General features: G+C 44.1%; 1 protein-coding gene across 1 annotated transcript in view; it reads left to right on the top strand.

The window, feature by feature from the left end:
- Positions 1 to 11,372, top strand: part of Fam76b (family with sequence similarity 76 member B) — a 43,415-nt gene extending 32,043 nt beyond the window's left edge. Inside the window, exon 11 of the mRNA XM_048344064.1 lies at positions 10,867 to 11,372. Coding sequence (XP_048200021.1) covers positions 10,867 to 10,887 — 21 coding nt within the window. The 3' untranslated portion in view covers positions 10,888 to 11,372. The remainder of the gene's footprint in view (positions 1 to 10,866) is intronic.
- The last annotated feature ends 9,259 nt before the right edge of the window (positions 11,373 to 20,631 follow it).

Here is a 20,631-nt window from a genome sequence, read left to right on the forward strand (position 1 = left end):
ACACATTCTATCAAGCCAAACTATTTTTCCTCTCATAGCAGCCTTCCTGATTACTGACCCTGACTCAGGTTTATTCTCCGCTTTCCCAGCAACCCCCCCCCACTCACTTATCCCCCCCCCACCCCTCCAGGCACTTATATCCAATTGGCAATCAATTCTGTTGGTGCTGCCTTCAAAATAATTCTCATATCTTTCTCTTCCAGTTACCATGGATACCACTGAATTTCCCTTTTCTGCTTTAAGCCTGGACAGCGGTGGTAACTTCTGAACCTCTGAGCGCTGATCTAGCCTGCCTACAGCTGCTACTAGAGTAATTTCTTTGCCGGGTAGGGGTTAGGGGCCCAGGAACTTCCAGCTCAAGGTCCCTGTCTGTCTTCTAACTACACTTGGGATAAAAACTTAAATTCCCCACCAAAGGGTCTAGATTTTGGTTCCTCCCTGGCTTTACCCATGGTTTGTCTCTTCCTGTACCACTTTGCAGTGCCTGCTTTCTCGTCTCAGACCCTCACCCTAGGGCTGTTCTTTCCACCTGGAACTCACATCCTCCAGATCTCAACGTTACTGACTCCTTGAAGCAGTTTTGATCTTGGTTTTCTTATCTGCCATGATCATATTTATTTACATGTTTATCATCTCCTCCCACTATAGTACAAATTCCAAATTGCCCCATTGCTTAGTTCTCCGAGTGTAGAAGAGTGGGTGATGGAAGGTAGATGTGCAGTACTTACGTGCTGACTTCCCACCTGTGCTGGTGGCTGAAACAGAGAGCAGGCAGGGCACATGACTCAGAGTGGATTTCTGCTCTTGTGAAACATGAATGAAGAACACAGTATTCAGTTAATGATCCTAGTTCTGGATTCTTCCAGTTGCTATGCAAGTATGTCTGAATCTGGAAGCAATGTGGTGTCCACTCCATTCCTGGCTTCACAAAGAATCAGGATGATGAAATCAAAGTTGCAGAGCAAGGCACTGGAAGCAAGTGGTTTTCAGGGAATATACCTTGAAATTTTAACCAAGTGACAAGGAGGGAGGAAGAAAGCCTGAACATATTCTACACCTTATCAACTGATAGTTCAGAGCAAGTTTTCTGGTAAAAGTATTAAGTCATCAAGGAATGGTAACTCTAGACATTTGTAGATTGCTGTTTTTCTGCTAGCTGGTGATTCCTAATTGCTGTAACAATGTGTGTGTGTGTGTGTGTCTGTCTGTCTGTCTGTCTGTCTGTCTACCCCTGGAAGTGTAGTGCTCACCTCTCTCTCTCTCTCTCTCTCTCACACACACACACACACACACACACACACACACACACACACACACACACACACACCCAAATGACTTTCTCAGCAAGCCTTTGGAAGGTCCCTCTCTCCCATTTTGGTGCCTTTGCCCATGGTACCTGCCTCTCTCCTCCTTTCTCATTAGGTACAGATCCAAGATGGGCATCCCAGTGGTCCAGTTCTAGTGAGAGCAACTTGTTTCATAGAATTCATTTTCCCTTTTAAAATTCTTAAGTAACTTCTGCACTTTGCCTTACATTAAAATGCACATACATTGCAATCTATTATTAATATGTTGCATTTTGCCCCTCTATTGCTTCAGCATTTTGTACAATTTAAATGAAGCCTTCACTGCAATGTCAAACTCTTAATTCTGATTTGGTGCTAGCAGTTACTGTTCAGTTTTGCGAGAATACCGTCTCCCCTCAGGAGCACAGGGTACAGGGCAGAGGACTGTTGGCTTTCTGTGCCCACTTCTCACTGGCAGACATCATCTGCTGTGTCCTACCACATCATCCTTGGGCTCCTTTTACCTCATCCATGCTACTTGACTACCTTTGCTGGTGGGCCTCTTCTTTCTATCCCTTTATGTTTCCTAACATTGTTTACATGTTTCTTGGATGGGGATGCATGAGGATGGCCATTACAAGAGTTCCTCTCCACATTGCCCCATTTGTAAGGAAATGGAAGGACTTGGAAAAAATTATACTAAGTAAAGTGAGCCAGACCCAAAGAAACATGGACTCTGTGGTCTCCCTCATAGGGAATAATTAGCACAGGTTTAGGCTAGTCACAGCAGAGGCTCACAAGAGCCCAATAGCTATGCCCCTGTGAATGCATAAGATGATGCTAAATGAAATGAACTCCATGTTATGGAAACGAGTGTTATATCACTGTTGTAATCACTTTCAACATGCCATGTGAAACCGTAGCTTATATTGTTTATGATCCTCCTGTATCCCCTTCCTGTGGTTGTACCCGAACTATCACTGTATCTTATCTTAGTACATTGGAAACTGTATATACTGGTATTAAAACTAGGAAAGTGAAAGGGAATACCAAAATTGAGAGACAAAGGATAAAAAGACAAACGACTACAAAAGCAATAGTTGCAAAACTGTTTGGTATAAACCAACTGAACAACTCATAGAGGGAGAGGGAAAAAGAGAGGGAGGAGGGGGGAATGAGGGAGGAGGTAACAAACAGTACAAGAAATGTACTAATGTACAATGCCTAACATATGAAACTGTAACCTCTCTGTACATCACTTTGACAATAAATAAGAAAAAAAAAAAAGAGTTCCTCTCCTTTTCTTGGCTGGCGAGGAGGGGCGCTGAATTTAGACCATTTGCATTGGTGGTTCCTTTGTTTAATGTTGACTCTTACAGAAACTGCTTCTCCAATATGGAAAGGCTTTTGCTTTATTAACTTCCTCATCCATTTTTAATCTGGAACAGTTCCAGAAGTCTAATGGCTCCAGAGGACTCTAATTAGAATAGCCGGGTCTTTCTTTATATCAATTATTATAATAGTATTCCATATTCAGCACACATAGCACAGCAGAATTCACAGAACTGAATTAAAGCTGCATTTTCCAGGAAGTCTCAGCTCAGTCCTGGAAGTAAATGGTCTTTGAGTTGCTAATGCTCCAGAAAGATGCAATTCTGTTATCTCCACTAGGTTTTAGGGAGTCCATAATCTGTTAAAAGTTTGTAATTCACTGTAAGGAGGAAAGCGCCCTCATCTCCCTGGTCCCTTGCCCCACTCTGATGGTGACTAGATGAGGCATGGGGAGAACCAGCTGCAGCCTGGGTGCCCAGGGTAGAGGAGTGTGTGGCTCTTGTCAGAGATGAACCTTAATCTTATTTGGGTCATACCTTGTCTCGAGCACAGCAGCTCATCCTACACCCTAACCAAAGCAAGGACTACAGAGAATGAGAGAGGCTGCAGGCCCCAGAACTTTGGGGGGAGTTTAGAAGAGAGAATCAGAGAACAAGAGTGAGAGAAATCAAAGTTGTGTCAATAGGAACTTTGGTATGAAGCTAAAAGGAAGTTTGTTCTATTACTCTAAAATAAATAGGGGGACTCACTTGATAGTGAAGGTGGCACATGGTTACCTTACATGAAGATGCTAGCACCCACACCACACAGGAGCAGATGGGTGACCTTGAGACGTGGGTGGAGGTTAGAGGAGGCAGGTGGGATGCAGGTGAAAGGTGGCAAGTGGGTTGGAGATGAGAGATGACTGATTAGCTGGAGGTAGTTTAGTTTGAATAGGAGAATGTGATTTGGATGTTTACTGAGTGGATTCTGAGCCATGAAGTTACTATATTGCCAATTGTCTGAGGGCATTTTATGGGAAATACCTGTTACTTTCATGCTATGCCATGTGAGTTTGAGGTCAACCTGAAGATCACTGCACCTTGCATAGAGACAGCAGGCATTCAGACATCACAAGCAGAAGAGGCATCAGCCAGCACACAGGTCATTGGAACTGGATTTCCCTATCGCTCTAGCCTTGACTGGCTGGGAGGGTAAGCAAGATAATACAACTCATGGGGAGGAATATATAAATCAGGATTTGAATTATTTGAGGAGTAGCTGTTTCTTCCTAGTATCTGAATTGTATATAACTATTACCCATGTCCTCTGTTTTTGTTATTCCAGGGAAGATGTAGCTACTATATTTCTAGGATTTTAAAATGATTCTGATAATTAGTTTGCAGCATCTGTTTATTGCTCCTTTCAGGAAACCAAAAATTAGCACCGTACTTTAGTTTTCACTGGAAGATGCTTCCAAACACTACAAATGTTAAAGCATAGACATATTTACAGCTCTCTGTGTCTTGGGAATGACAGGACACAGTAACAATCCAGCAACTGCAGAGGTCCAGAGGAAAGCCCTGGGCCATGCAGCCTGCGACTCTCGAGCCCAAGGTCCTGGGCAGGCCTTTGGGAGGTGTGGAAGGCTGGCCTGGCGGGGAGCAGTTCTAAGAGAGAGAAGGATGTGGGACATGCAAAAATCACAAGCTTAGTTTAGGCATCAAATTAACCTAGAGTGAACTTTTAATATTTAAAGACTAGGCACTCTTCATGAATCCAGTAACACTCACCTGAATTCCTTCCACATGTTAGGTACTGGGACATAAGAAGAGCAACGTGTCTCTCCCTTGAAGACCTGACAGATCAAAAATGGAGACAAAGGCATCGCACAGCAGGCCCTGGGTAGTGCAGGCGGCAGGACGCCTGTGTCCTGTGAGACTGTGGTGCTGCCCTCCAGGCTCTGGGGGACAGGACGCCTGTGTCCTGTGAGACTGTGGTGCTGCCCTCCAGGCTCTGCAGTGTGGGGGGTGGGGGACAGGACGCCTGTGTCCTGTGAGACTGGGGTGCTGCCCTCCAGGCTCTGCAGTGTGGGGGGGGGGGGGACAGGACGCCTGTGTCCTGTGAGACAGTGGTGCTGCCCTCCAGGCTCTGTAGTGGGGGGGGTGGGGGACAGGACGCCTGTGTCCTGTGAGACTGGGGTGCTGCCCTCCAGGCTCTGGGGGACAGGACGCCTGTGTCCTGTGAGACTGTGGCGCTGCCCTCCAGGCTCTGGGGGACAGGACGCCTGTGTCCTGTGAGACTGTGGTGCTGCCCTCCAGGCTCTGGGGGACAGGACGCCTGTGTCCTGTGAGACTGTGGCGCTGCCCTCCAGGCTCTGGGGGACAGGAAGCCTGTGTCCTGTGAGACTGTGGTGCTGCCCTCCAGGCTCTGCAGTGGGGGGGGGGGGACAGGACGCCTGTGTCCTGTGAGACTGTGGCACTGCCCTCCAGGCTCTGGGGGACAGGAAGCCTGTGTCCTGTGAGACTGTGGTGCTGCCCTCCAGGCTCTGCAGTGGGGGGGGGGGACAGGACGCCTGTGTCCTGTGAGACTGTGGTGCTGCCCTCCAGGCTCTGGGGGACAGGACGCCTGTGTCCTGTGAGACTGTGGTGCTGCCCTCCAGGCTCTGCAGTGGGGGACAGGACGCCTGTGTCCTGTGAGACTGTGGTGCTGCCCTCCAGGCTCTGCAGTGGGGGACAGGACGCCTGTGTCCTGTGAGACTGTGGCGCTGCCCTCCAGGCTCTGCAGTGGGGGACAGGACGCCTGTGTCCTGTGAGACTGTGGTGCTGCCCTCCAGGCTCTGCAGTGGGGGACAGGACGCCTGTGTCCTGTGAGACTGTGGCACTGCCCTCCAGGCTCCGGGGGACAGGACGCCTGTGTCCTGTGCTCAGAACAATGCTGGAACCACCTGAGTGAGGCTCACTCTGTGCCTTCTTTGTGTATATACATGACAAATTGAAACAATACCACTAAGTTCCACCCTTACTTGGGCAGTAGTGGGGTTTGAACTCAGGGCCTCGGGTTTGCTGGGCAAGCACTCTTCCAGTTAAGGTCTTTTTGGTTTTGTTACTTTTGAGGCCTGGGTTTTCGCTAGCCAGGACTGAGATCATCCTCTTAACACTTTCTGAGTAGCTGAGCTGACAGGTGTGCCACTACACTGTTTCTTGTTGCTGAGACTGAGTCTCATGAACTCTTTGATTCAGTTGGTCTTGAATGTTGATCCCCTCAGTCTCTGCTGCTTGAGTAGCTGGAATTACTGTAGTTTTACAAGGTTTGCTTTGCTTTGTCTTGGAGTCTTGTTTTGTTTTGTTTTGTGATTACTGCTGCTTCTATAATTGCTATGGCCATTCTCCTTTTACAGGTAAGAAAAGCAAATGTGCATGGAGTTTGGGTCACTCATCTCAAGTCCCATGCATAGTCACTAGCATTGCTGGGTTCAGGCTTCCATGCCTAGGCTTTGCATCTCTGTTCTAAACGTGTCTCACTCAGAGGGCAGGCTGAGGGCACAGGGCCTCTCTGGTAGCCACTGTCAGAGGTCCAGGCTTTCAAGGAGAGCACAGAGGCAGAGAGGAGCATGTGCTTCCCTTTGATCCTCCCAGGAGTTTTAGCTACAAGTTTTTGCAAATGGACGTATCACTCATAGTGCCACATGTTTACTAGACACTGTCATTCAGCCCCAGTGAAGCTAGAGACAGCAAAATGCAACACTTATCCAGAGCTCCCTACGATGCTGTTTAGTGAACAGTGCAAAGGATGTTGTGGGAGCGGAGGAGGTGCTTGCATAGCATGAGAATATACTAAAGGATGTGATTTCACTTGGCAGTGCCAATTTTATGTTACAGGAACTCCACCTAACACAAAGTCAAACACCCTCTTTCTGTGAATTTGCTTTAACATACTTCCATTTGCCTTAAATCCCTGTTATGTAGAATTTACAGTTAAATCTCTGAAACTGAAAGTTAATTCTCCCCTCTGTATATGAGAGAAACTCAAGGTAGATCAGGAGTGCACTGGTTTCTTAGGCATGTGTGTTTGTCCTCATCTCACATTTTTATTAGCATCAATTAGTTGTACAAGGGGTTTCTTTTGACATGCCTGTCTATGCATACAATATATCTTACCAGACTCACGTCCTCTACCCGTCCCCCACTTCTTTCCAAGCCAGTTTCAACCTGCTTCATGATTACATTTTCAATCCATGCACATTAAGCTTTTTAACCAGATTCACCCTCCTCCCCCCTCTTGCTTCTGTCTCTGCCTCTCTAGTACCCCCTCCATGACAGGATCTGTTTTATATTTCTGTCATTCATTTTTTAAGTGAAAATTGTTGAGTTTCCCCACGGTACTGCATTCCTATATCAACCCAGGCTCTGGCTTCCTCTTGCCTCTCTACCCCCGTTACTCAACAGCTTTCCATACGCTTCACTGTGCCACCTCCATGGACAGGTGTGCTCACCTTCCAGCTTCTTTTCCTCCCAGTCCCTCAACTCCCCTCCAGTTGTCTATCATTTATACCACCATGTTGGCTAAACAGTCCACAGCTCTTCAAGCTCAGCCACTCGTGCCCCTTTGTCTGACCTAGATTTCTTCTGTTCCTTCATCTTTCTTTTTCTGTTAATATTGAATTTCTAAACTTCTTCTTCTGTGGAAAGCTGTGATTTGAAGTTAAGAAACAAAAAAGACCCCAACAGTGAGTCCTCAGAACAGTGGGGTTGGAGAAATCTGAATGTAAAGGGAAGAAACTGGGAGTGAGGCTCCATGCAACAGTGCCAAGCTCTTCACCCTGCAGAAGGCTCATGTGGCCTACAGTACATTAACATCTCTGCAGAGCACTGTTCATTCTGATGTACTTATTTTTCTATAATCTTATGGTGAATTTTCAACGTGGCTGAAAAATCCAATAGATCGGCTGTGCTACCATCCTGGCAGCAGTCCAAACAGTTGCCCGCGTGGTTACACACTGCCCTCATTCCCTCCCTCCTCAGGTCTAACCACACGTGCATTTTCTTCTGTGAAGTGGTGTGCGATATTTAGAAATGTCTTCCCTCTTGGGTCAGATGGCCCAGAATATGCATCCATCAAACCCTAAGATGGGCTCTCGGACATCAGTCCCACGGCCTTCATGGCAACCCCCCAGGGAGCCTCCTGGTCAGAAAGGAAATTCAAGAACATTTCTGTTAAACCTTGATGGCCTTGGTTATTTCTTATTGAGAGAAGAGAGTGGAAAGAATTGAATTTTATTGGGGAAAACTGTAGACGTGTCCAGAGACCTTTTAAGTCTTGCTTATTAATCTCCATTCTTCCAATTTCTTCCTCATCTTCTCTCTAAATTTGACCTCTTCCAAGTCTTACTTGAATAGTAAATATCCTTGGTAGTGAAAAGAAAGTTCGTGATATTGTGGGAAAGACTGGGTGGCTGATAAAGCTACAGAGTCAAGTTTATGGTCAACATAAACTGACTGGCTGTGTGACCTTTAATCCAACAGTCGCATTCTCTATAACTTTATGTCAGGTGATAAAAGGAAGACAACTCTGCTTCTGTCAAGGGATGAGTACGATAAAGCACCTTAATCTTGTATATCAGACTATCTCTAACATGTCCTTCTGATTGCTACCTTTTTTAAGATTTTTTTTAACTACTGATTTTCAGTAATTTGCCTATGGCGTGCCTGTGTGTTTTTCTTTGTTTCTTGTGCTAGGAGTTCATTGACATTCTTAGATTTATAGTTTTCATTCAATTTGACAAGTTTCTGATACTTATTTCTGTCTTCAGCCTCCTCCTATCAAGGATCAGAGTGACCCACATTAACCCCCTCAAAGTTAACCCACAGATGACTGCTGTTCCTTTCATTTTCCTCAGTGTGCTTCAAGTTGTACAGCATTTAATACTAAGAAGTTCATTATTCTTCTGCATTGTCTAATCTGCTCTTAATATATCATATTTCATATTTTTTCTATCAGTTATTTCTATCCTGAGTCCTTTTTATATTTTTCTCAAATTTCTGCACATCTAGAATAATACAGTATTTATATTTGTTTTAATGTCCTTCCCTGTGTCATTTTGAATTGTGTTGACTGATTTTTTTCGTGACTATGGGTCATATTTCTCTGCCTTTTTCACAAAGGTAGGTGCATAGACCAGTTCTGCCCTTTGCCATGTCTAGAAAGTGAGGTGTACAAGCGTTCAGGAAGGTGTTTTGTCCAAATAGAAGTCTTGCTTTATTTTCCCTTTAGAGCAGTCCTTTCTGTTTGGTCACTAGCATTACCTGTGCCTAATTCTACACTGTAAAACTCCTATGGTGGGCAAGTGGGTAGCATAGCTGCAGATTGTGCCCATATGTTGTGGTGTTGGAGTGGGCGGGTGGCAGTTAGGAAAAGAATGGTGAACTTAGATGTCAGACAGCCCAGATAGAAATCAGGCTGGTGACATCTTACGACTATGTGTTGTTCTTTTGAGTTGATCTCTGGGACCAGTGCCAGAAAAATAAATGAGAACCAGAGACCAAATTAAAATCTCCTGATCATTATGTCAAAGACAAAAGCAGGAAGATAAAAATCTCAAAGCCAAATAGATGCACAACAAAGGGGAACTAATGACAGCTGTAGCCACAGTTTGGAGCTAAGAAGTGGAACAAATGAAGCTGAGCTTGCTGACCATCTGCTCAGAAGAGAGGGACCTCAGAGCAAGCACAGGGTTTCATGGCCTTGCTTGGTTTCTGACTGGATCTGGGGAGAGTAACCTTCTTTCCCTGGATTTCAGTCTTATCTGTTGAAGGCAATAACAATGTCACTCCCCACTTCTTTTTCCTTTAGTAAGGTCAGCCAAAATTAGTTTTCTGACATCTTTCCTCCTTCAGCCAGTACCCAACTTCCAGTTTCTTTCATGTTTTTCAGCCCTCTGTGGAAAGCATTGTCTCTTGTACTTAGAGCAGAACAGTGCTGTGAGACAGCAAGATTCTTACCAAATCAGCCCACTGTGTTCCAATCCTTCCTACTTGTAGAAGACCTTCTGTGGGCCTCAGTGTACCCAAACTCAGAGCAGTTAGGAAGGTGAAAGGAGATAACAGTCACAAAGTACTTTATATTGGCACTTGATAAGCTATTGCTAAATATGGATTATTGTTAATATTGTCATTATACTCCTAAAAACACATATGTTAAGCACATGATGAAGATGTGTTCAGCCAGATGATAAGGGAAACCTGGGGATGTAAAGGAAAAAGTCTGTATACTTAGGGGGAAAAATGCTGAAATGAGGTTAAGTTATGAACAAAACTTAATGCCCTGACAGGCAAAAAAGAAAAACCCTAATGTTACTTTATTGGGCTTTGCTATATTTATCTCCACTGGACAAAGATACTTTACAACTTACCAATCTTATTCAAGTTAGCACCTAGCTTTTCCCAGAGTCTGAGCCCCAATTAACAAACAGTATTAAAAATAACCATCATGAATATCTAGTCACAAAGCAAATATTGAATCTGATGACTTGCTGTGAAATGCCCTCATGAGTTCTGGATATGTATTTTATTTGGATTTCATCAGTGAGTTACTGGCCAGTCAGGACCTTGGCCTTGTGGAACCTGGCCTTGGTGGTTAAGCTAGAGTTTCCTACCTTTTAAGCCTTAAATCTTAAATCGCCACAAATATCTTTAGGTTTGAACTTGTAATTATGAAAGCAATTAGAAGATAAGAAGGTCTGGTACAAAAGTCCTCTATGTTGAAAGAGCCTAGCAGCTGCTCTGGGAATAGGCTGATAGACTGGTGTGGCGTGTGGTGCTTAGAAATTGATCTGCATGTCTATGGAGGTGTGTGGCAAGGTGGTTTTTAAAACCAGTCAGCATTATGTGGGTCAGAGTTCATTGGCCTCTGCGAGGCCATCGGCACCCCTTGTGCTCCCAAGTTACTTGGTTAAAAGCAGAGCTGCTGCTGATGTGCTAGAAGTTCTTATAACCAGTGTTTCAAATGTGTAAAGTTGTATTGTTATCTCTTTGTGTCCTAAAAGTTCACTTTGCACTCCCTGGGAAGAGGAGAGTGGAGCAGGTGCCAAGGGGAGCCTGGGTCGCCCCCCCCCTACCGTGGGGGCCTGGGGCAGGTGTGAGCCACCAGAAATGCCATTGGGGAGCCTTTTCAGACTTGTCCATTGCTTTATTCCATAGATGAGAGATGGTTGCTGGAGATAGACTGCAACTCAGATCTCATTCTCTGGTTCTTATCTTTCCTTGAAAAGACAGTTCTGGATGCTGCATGAGTAACTCCCAGACAACTACATATCCTGCATTAAGTTGAAGCATGGAATGGTAGAGGAGAAAATCTAAGAAAAAGATGTAAGTTCACCTAAATCATTTTGTGAGCCCATAGCAGAAAAGAACCATTGTTTTGATGTCCTACATATTTGTGCAGAGTGCATTAATTCACCACAATAATTTAAAGGCCTTTAACTTTTAACCTATAAACGTTGGTGATGTTTATACATCAAAGTAACATCACATGGGTATCAGATGTGTTCCTGAGTCCCACCACACAATTTCTATGATGTAGTTGGCTTGTGTGTTTATATAAACCTTATTTTCCTCAAGAAGAAAGGAAAAGAGAAACAAATGGATATATTTGTGAAGGCCAAGGACACGATGCATGCAACAAATAAGGTTTCCTCATAACTGAAATGAAGAACTGTGTTGGGAACGGTAAATTCTCTTCTATGTATAGCACAGGCTGCCAAACAGAAAAGATTTGTGCTCTGGTACTCAGTGTACACAATAGAGAGTGATTTTCAGTACACAAAGTAAAGAGTGGTTTTCTTTCAACAAAGTAACATCATGTCATACTAAATTAATAGAGTTAATTTTGAATTATATTGGTGTTGTAAGTCAATAGTTGTGAGACCATAAGGAATTTATACTCGGGTTTTTATTTGTGCATATTTAAATAGCATTATGATGAAACAATTTATTAAATGTAAAAGAGTCATGGGTTTGCAAGTATTTTTGGTACACCAAAACTTCTCCATCTCTGACCCTTGTGGTTCCTGCAGGCTGAAGGATTATTGGTGGCTAAGCTGGAATAGAAACAAAGGCTCCTGTAACTTGGCCTGCTCATTTCCTCTTCAGACAAGCTCCTCTTCCATTTCTAGCCCGTCCCCATTCATGCTTCCATTTTCCGGTCATGATAAGCCTGAGCTGGCCCTCACTTTCCTGGTGGTGTGTGGTGCTCCGCAGATGGGAGAGTGAAGTGTCATGGAAGAGCCAGACTACAGGCTAGTGCAGAGCAAGGTCCTTAGTGGCAGCAGGTTTGTAGCTAACTCATTCACAGCAAGGTAGCCCTTTGAAACACACCTATCCCAGACAGTTAAGAGGAGGAAAATAACCCCAGCCATCCTTGCCCATGTGGTAAAGCATTTCCGTGGGAATTACATCACTCCTAATCAGCTGACAGTTAGCATAACCCTTTCTTTGAAGACACATAGCCCATCGCTTCTGGAATCTTTAAGAGATCAGGTAGAAACAAAGTACTTAGTCTAAACCAAACTAGAATTATGTTGAGAACACAGCCATTTTTGCAGGATAATGGCAACCATTCCATCAGGTGCCAATAAAAGCATTCTTCCTCCATAGTTATATTATAGTCAAGACTTTGCTTAGTAAACACAGGGTCAGAACAGGGCACCTGCCTGCTGGTTGATGTAATAGGGATGCAGCATTCTTGTTCAGAAATGCAGACCTGGCACACAGACACACGCAGGGGCCCAAGGACCTTGTCTTTTGCACACTGAGTAAAGAGTTAACACAGCCAGCATTTGCTTCTTTGTCACCTGATTTTTTTTAAAGGGGGGTAGGGAAAAGCTTTTGTCTCTAAGCAGTCCCATTTGAATTGCTGGCTGTGTCTTTGAATATACACTGCTAGTCTACATCTGTGCTAGTCTACATCTGCTTATAAACAGGGCTTGCCACTTAGTGTCCTTTATTAGGTCAGCTTTGAGCCACAGTGTGTTGATTTTAGTTTCCCCTTGAGGTAGTTTCTTAGTCTATTTTGCTGCTTTAGCAGAATACTCAAGACTGCATAATTTATAATGAACAGAGATGTATTGCTTGCTATTCTGGGAATTCAAGACCATGTCATCAGGGTCTGGTGTTCTTTGGACAGCCTCCAAGTGAGAAGGCAGAAGAGCAGGGTTGGGGAGCCTCTCCCTTTTACTGTGTGCTCCTTCCTATAACTGTGACCTTGACCCTTTCTCTCTGTGCCCTCTTAGCCTGGTCTCATTAGGCCTCCTCTCCCCACACTGTGGTAGGATTCAGTTTCTGACACCTGCTTCTGAGAGGACACATTTAAACTATAGCAGTAATGTTGCCATTTTTTTGTTTCAATTTCTTGACATCTCATTATTTTTTCATCTTATATATTCTTGAACTTTTTTACAGAAGTGTAAATAAAATACTGAGGTCTCAGGCTAGGAATATGGCCTAGTGGTAAAGTGCTCGCCTCATATACATGAAGCCCTGGGTTTGACTCCCCAGCACCACATATATAGAAAAAGCCAGAGGTGTCGCTGTGGCTCAAGTGGTAGAGTGCTAGCCTTGAGCAAAAAGAAGCCAGGGACAGTGCTCAGGCCCTGAATCCCAAACCCCAGGACTGGCAAAAAAAAAAAAAAAAAAAAGGACTGGAGATGTCGGGTGCCTCCAGAATTCCCACATAAGTAGGGCTCAGAGGCAGTGACCAAGCAGAATGGGTCTAGAGCAATCCTCCAAAGCTGCTTTTGGAAGCAAGGATGCCACTTGCATGTGGAGAATTTATTTGATCATAGCTTGACGCTGTGGTAGGTAGCAGTTGCATGTGCTTGAGTTAGATGTCTGTTTAGAGCAGTGGACCATGGGACTGGAAAGGATGAAGGCATTCCTGCCTCCCTACCACCTTTTAGTTGCCACTTAGTATTTGATGTAGATCTTTTTTTTTTTTTAGGAATCCTAGAGATAGTTTAATTATTGGGCTCTCTCCCAGCAACCCCAAATCATTTCACTTCCTTTTATTTGTTTATATCTGTGTGTACCTATGAATGTTCTATGGCTTTGTTTTTCAAGTATGTAAATCATTAGCTTTGTCAATGAAAGGACAGCTTTCTTCTGGAGATATTTTCCTTGCAAGAGTTAACAAGCATTTTTTTCTCTAAGCAATCATCACTGTGTAGGCTTTCTAGTGGTCTCAATTCATCATCATAACTGCAGCCAGTCCTATGTTGCCTGTTTGAGCCCTGTTCTTCACTCAGCCTGAAGCTTTTCCTCTACTACCTACCAGCAGGTTGTGATTTCCATATTCGAGTACCACCTCCTCTCCCTGCCTTGTTACATAACCACTCGGAGCCCCCCCCAGACTGGGATATCACCACTCCACCTTTGGATACATCAGTGTCTGGATGGCAGGCTCCAAGGCGCATTTCACAGCCTGTGCTGTGCTTAAACACAGGGCTGCCAGGCATGCATGCTCAAGACTTCTGGGAAATAAAAGAACAGGTAATAGAGGAGAGACATCAGAAGTTGGCAGGAAATAAGGCTCTTCTTGAGCAAAACCATTCAGAGGAAAATGAATCAAATGGAAAGAATCTCAGAGGCTCTGAAAATATGACATTGTCCTCATTTGTGTGTCTCAAGCAGAAAAGAAAACCTGGAAGATCCTTGCCCTGTGCTGTTGTAGGAAGAGGAAGAAAAGGTGCACAGGTGCAGTGGACACACACTCCCCCGTCACCCTCCTTCAAAGTCCCGTCCCAAACCTAGCCTCAGCCCAAATGTGTCCAACCCAACTCTAGCCTTCCAAAATACAAGGAATAAGCTGATTTTTCCTTTGGCATGACTATATTCATGAATTTTGAGTCAGTAATTATGACTCCCTTGAGTCACCAAAAGAACATTTGCGAGACTTCCAGGAAGACAGCGGAGGAGCAGCAGAGCCCTACCTAGCTCCCTCCGACATCAAAGTTTTCCCACCCCAGAGAAACTTTTACCCCTAGAAAGATAGTAAAAGTAAGTTCTAACAGTACAGGGATTCTGGCCAGGAAGGAAAATTTGAATTTGCTGGTCTGAAAACACAGATTTGAGCTCCGGGCGGCGTCCCGCCGCCGCGCCAGTGCCGGCGCCAACACAGCACCCCACACTCCACGCAGCTAAAGCACTCAACAGAGACCGGGGAGAAATCCTCAAGATGGCGGCGTACAGACAGGGATCGCAGGCTGAGCACGGACGGGCCAAAATCACAGAGAAAGCGTGAGTATCCCCACAAAAGACACTCTCACTCATATCCACAGAGCAGCTCCTACCCCCACCGCCAGAGCAAAGCGCCATCTTTGACACTGGCATAGGGTCAGACCAGACTGGTGCTAAAGCCCGCCTGGGGAAAGCAAGGATAAAGCGGCCATCTTTGAGAAGGGCAAGAGGGACTGACCAGTGAGAGCCAGCTCCACCCAGGAGTACAACCCCTGCCCAGGCGGGAAGGGGGGTGTGGGGGGGTTGTCCTGGGCCTTGGCTCAGCTAGAGGTGGCCTGCCCAGACCACCGGAATTCCTCAATTAAAAGCAAAAGTGGTGAGCAGCTACCGTACCAGCGGCACAGAACAGCCACATGGGAGAACAAACAGTTCCTGAGACAGAGAACGGTCCCGTTTAGAAGCCCAATTCCCAGCCCGAAACGAAGCCAAATTCCATACCCTGCTCTACCCAGAAGGCCTCCCCGCCCAGGAGGGAGGAACCTCCCCAAGGCGAGCAACTCTCAGATGGGTAAACCAGGCCAGAGGCGCCCCACCCTGCTGAGTCCACAGGCTATTCAAAGCCAGGCATTATAGGCAGTGGCCCCACAGCAGACGGGAGGAGCCACGGTTCCCAAGACTGTTCACGTCCGCCACCTACAGAGGACGCCCAAGTCTTAGCCGCAAGCTGTGGGAACCACAGAGCCCCAGGATTTCACTACCAGGGGAGGAGGGTCAGAGCAGATCCACCCCCTGTGAAGTGAAAGCAAGTCAAACCAGCCAAGCGGCAGAATAGACTGCAGACCATCGCAAGGAAACCAGAGACTGTAGAAAGCCCGCCCAAACAAGGAAGACTCCTTTTTATTTTTTTCTCTTTTCTCAAACGTTTTTTTTTTTTTTTTTTTTTTTTTTTAGTATTTTCATTTCTGAAACGTCACTGGTTTGTTTTTGTTTTCCATTTTTACCTGTTGGTTTTATCAAGTTCTTTTTTGTTTGTTTTTTTGTTGTTTGGTTTTTTTTCTTTTTTCCTTTTTATTTCTTTAAATAATTTTTCTCTGTTATGTGCATCTGTCTTCCAGTATTTTTTCTTTATTTCTCTCTTTGCATTCTCTTTCTTTAAAAATTACTTTCCTATGAATAACACCTCCACATCTACCCAGCAAAAGTAAATATCTTCTAAAAGTGAAAGGCTGGAATAGAATCTATCAAGCAAATGGCCCCCATAAGCAGGCTAGAGTTGCAATCCTAGTATCAGACAAAATCGACTTCAAATTTAAAAAGGTTAGAAGAGACAAAGAAGGTTACTACATACTAGTAAAGGGATCTCTTCTACAGGAAGATATAACCATCCTAAATATCTACACACCAAATACAGGAGCACCCAACTTCATCAAACAAACACTACTGACTCTAAAAACACTCATAGACCCAAACACATTGATAATTGGGGACTTTAACACTCCACTATCACATCTGGATAGATCAACATGCCAAAAACTGAACAAAGAAACCACAGAACTAAACAATTGCATAGACTAACTAGACTTAATCGACACCTACAGAATCTTCCACCCTGCAACAACAGAATACACATTCTTCTCAGCGGCACATGGAACATTCTCCAAAATAGATCACATCTTAGGTCACAAAGAAAATCTGTACAAATTCAGAAGTATCAAAACCATTCCCTGCATTCTCTCAAACCACAATGGAATAAAATTAGAGCTCAACTCAAACAGCCACCACAGAAAATCCTACAGTTCATGGAGACTAAACAACACACTGCTGAACCATCAGTGGGTCATTGAAGAAATTAAAACGGAAATTCAAATATTTATGGAACTCAACCAAGTTGAGGACACAAAGTACCAGCTCCTTTGGGACACAGCAAAGGCAGTACTCAGAGGAAAATTTATATCACTGAGTGCATGTACCAACAAACTGGAGAAACAGCAACTCATTTAAGGAAGCACCTTAATTTACTTGAAAGAGAACAAGCCAAACCCCAAGTCAATAGACAGAAGCAAATAATTAAAATCAAATCAGAATTAAATCAATTAGAGACGAAAAAAAAAAACATTGAAAGAATCAACAAAATAAAGAGTTGGTTATTTGAAAAAATCAACAAGATAGACAGACCCCTAGCAAACCTGACCAAAAAACGAAGGCAGCACACTCAAACAAGATAAGAGATGAATCAGGTAACATCACCACAGAAACAACCAAAATTCAGACCATAATAAGGGACTATTTACAAACCTTTATGCCAACAAATTCGAGAACTTGGAAGAAATGGATGATTTTCTAGAAAAAAATCCATATCCCCAAACTCAACCATGAAGATTTAAGCCTTCTGAACAGACCCATATCCAGTATTGAAATAGAAACGGCAATAAGTGATCTCCCATCCAAGAAAAGCCCAGGTCCAGATGGATTCACTGCAGAATTCTACAAGGCCTTCAAAACAGAACTCACAGCAATATTTCTCAAACTCTTCAATGAAATTGAAAGAGAACATTCACTACCAGACACATTCTATGAAGCCAGTATAACCCTCATCCCAAAACCAGACAGGGACTCATCACAGAAAGAGGACTATAGACCGATTTCCCTGATGAACATAGACTCAAAAATTCTCAACAAAATTCTGGCCAATAGACTTCAACAGGTCATCAAAAAAATCATACACCACGATCAAACTGGATTCATCCCAGGGATGCAAAGTTGGTTCAATATACGCAAGTCAATTAATGCAATTCACATCAACCGGAGCGAGGTAAAGAACCACATGGTTATATCACTCAATGCAGAGAAAGCATTTGATAAAATCCAGCACCCATTTATGCTAAAAGCCCTGAAAAAATTGGGATTCCAGGGAACATTGCTGAATATAATCAAGGCAGTTTATGACAAACCAACCACAAGCATAACTCTAAATGGTGAAAAAAATAAAACCATTCCCTTTAAAATCAGGAACAAGACAGGGATGTCCACTCTCTCCCCTTCTCTTCAACATAGTACTAGAATTTCTAGCCAGAGCAATTAGGCAAGAAGAAAATATAAAGGGGATCCAAATAGGAAAAGATGTAGTTAAACTTTCTCTCTTTGCAGATGACATGATCCTATACCTAAAGAATCCCATAGACTCTACCCCCAAGCTACCAGAGCTGATCCAAAATTTTGGCAAAGTTGCAGGATATAAAATAAACCCTCAAAAATCAACGGCCTTTCTCTATGCTAACAACCCAAAGACCAAGGCTGAAATCAGGAAAACAACTCCTTTTGCAATAGCCTCAAAAAACATAAAGTACCTAGGAATAACCTTAACCAAAGAAGTGAAAGACCTCTACAATGAGAACTTTAAAAACATGAAAAATGAAATTAAGGCAGAACTAAGGAAATGGAAAAACCTCCCATGCTCCTGGATTGGGAGGATTAATATAATCAAAATGGCAATATTGCCAAAGGCTATCTACAAATTCAATGCAATACCCATTAATATCCCAACACCATTTTTTAATGAAATAGAGGAAGCAATCCAGAAATTCATATGGAACAATAAAAGACCTAGAATAGGAAAAAACAATCCTAAGCAGAAAAAATGGTGCTGGAGGAATTTCAATACCCAACTTCAAGCTGTATTATAAAGCTATAGTAATAAAAACAGCTTGGTATTGGCACCAGAACAGGCCTGAAGACCAATGGAACATAATTGAACCTGCCGGGCCAGCCGGCAGGGGAACAGAAATCCTGACTGAGGGGCGGCAGGGATACAGAAAAGGAAAAACAAGGCAAGAGAAAAAAGACAAGAGACAAAGATGGGGTACGGGAGGTCTGCAGCCGTGAGGTTGAACCTCAAGACTGCAGCAACAGTTTATTCTTAACTTCCAGCTTATATGCAGTTTTGGAACCAGGGAATAGCATAGGATTGTTAAAATTCCAGAACATAAAGAGTCTTGGAAGTTTGCAACATTTGATTACAGTAAACACAGGACAAGGTTGATAGGAATCTACTCCAGCGGACATAGCAAGGTGGGGACATAGCAAAGTAATTCCGGACAGTAGCTGTGAACGGATGTCCTTGCCTTTAGCATATCCTGGCGGTAACAGCACAGCCAGAGGTGATAATTTACCTAGCTGCAGGTCTGGCTCCCTATCTGCAGGTCTGGCTCCCGTCATCTTGGCGACATCGGCACAGCCAGAGGTCAGGATGAGCTTAGCTGGTAGCTCGGCTCCCGACAATTCCCCCGTCTTTTTATTAAAAGAAGCGAACCCGCCTGTCTTAGGTGGGGTGGGTGCCCCAGCCCGCCTTACCCGTCTTGGGGAACAACTTCAGAGCAGTGCTGAAGGCCCTGTCTTAGGTCGGTCTAAGGCTGGTACCGCCTCATACCCGTCTCTGGCTGCGGTTCCTCTCGGGGGAAATTCATTTACTTGGAGCTTGACCTTATGCAGCTGGCTGGCTAAACTCATGAAAGAGTTTTGCAATATGGGTACAATGCAAGGAAGACATAGGCAAGCCATCAGCAAAAGTATCCCTGGGCCGAGCAATGTCATTAGCAGCCCCTTAACGTTAGATAAGGAAGGGACATACTGTTGAAGTTGTTCAAACAGTTCTTTTGCTGTTTCTGCCACTTAAAGTCCAAAGGTGGAGCTTGTTCTAGTCCGGCTATTTGTCTATGGAGTTGAAAGAGATCTAAGGACAAGTTATTATGGTGCCAAATGCCATTTAAATGTGCTACAACTTGTTCCCAAGGATAGCTTGACCCATTATACTTATGGGGTCACACAAATAAAGTCAAACCCAGCATGACAGCGCACCCGTTGCAAAGTTTGTAAGGCACGAATTTGTTCTCCCAGAGACAACACAGATTCATACAATGCTTCTAATTTTTGTTCTACCTTATCATCAATCCTGCCTTGAAAGTGCAGGGCTTGCGTGGTATTATGAGCAAGCTGATTAACATGTTGAGCTGTCTGCACATTTTGTGTTAAAGCCACAGTAGCCGCTGCAGCAGAGGCAGCTAAGGAAATAAAGGCTAAAATTCCTGCTATTAATAGCCCTACAAATCGTCTAGGGCGCATAAGTTCTTTTAAATGTCTTAACACTTGAATACCTGTTTCTTCATACCAAGCTTCAGATAAGTTTACAGGAAGCATAACAAATGGTGGTTGCTTAATAATAATTACAGAATCAGTAAGACCACTATACAAGCAATTTGTAAAAGAACAGTTAGTGCAGGTAACATTGAAGTACATGGCTCCTATAGAAATATTAAAAGGTCCATACATAATAGCATAAGGAGGTGTTACAGAACTCATAATATTTTTTAAAGAAGTAGAAGTGGGCCAGGAGATATTATTCAGAGCAGCCACTAACATCCAGACATGGCGTTGAGAGCGTCCATTCATCCACCACAGACCTGGGTTGAATCTTGTTGGTAAGATTAGTTCCAGACCAGTCCATCAGCTGAGAATTAGTTCCGTATGCTGATCTGTTGACATGGACAAACATCTCAGCTCCCTCCCAGGTCACAGGGTGCACAATTGGTGGATCTGGCACGTAAGCCCAGTGGGTCAGCGCTTGTACCATTCTGATGAGTTTCCACAATCCGAACACAACGCTCAGGTAGCCAGCGGGCATCATTTTCATCCTGTGAAAAAACACAGACATGTCCTCGACCCCATGTCAGTACCGGATCGGGCCCGTGCCAAGCACTTGTTAAAGGATCTTTCCACTTAACTTGAGCAAAAGCTCTTTGCTCTCTCTT

This window comes from Perognathus longimembris, chromosome 3 (assembly GCF_023159225.1).
Source record: "Perognathus longimembris pacificus isolate PPM17 chromosome 3, ASM2315922v1, whole genome shotgun sequence".
NCBI lineage: Eukaryota > Metazoa > Chordata > Mammalia > Rodentia > Heteromyidae > Perognathus > Perognathus longimembris.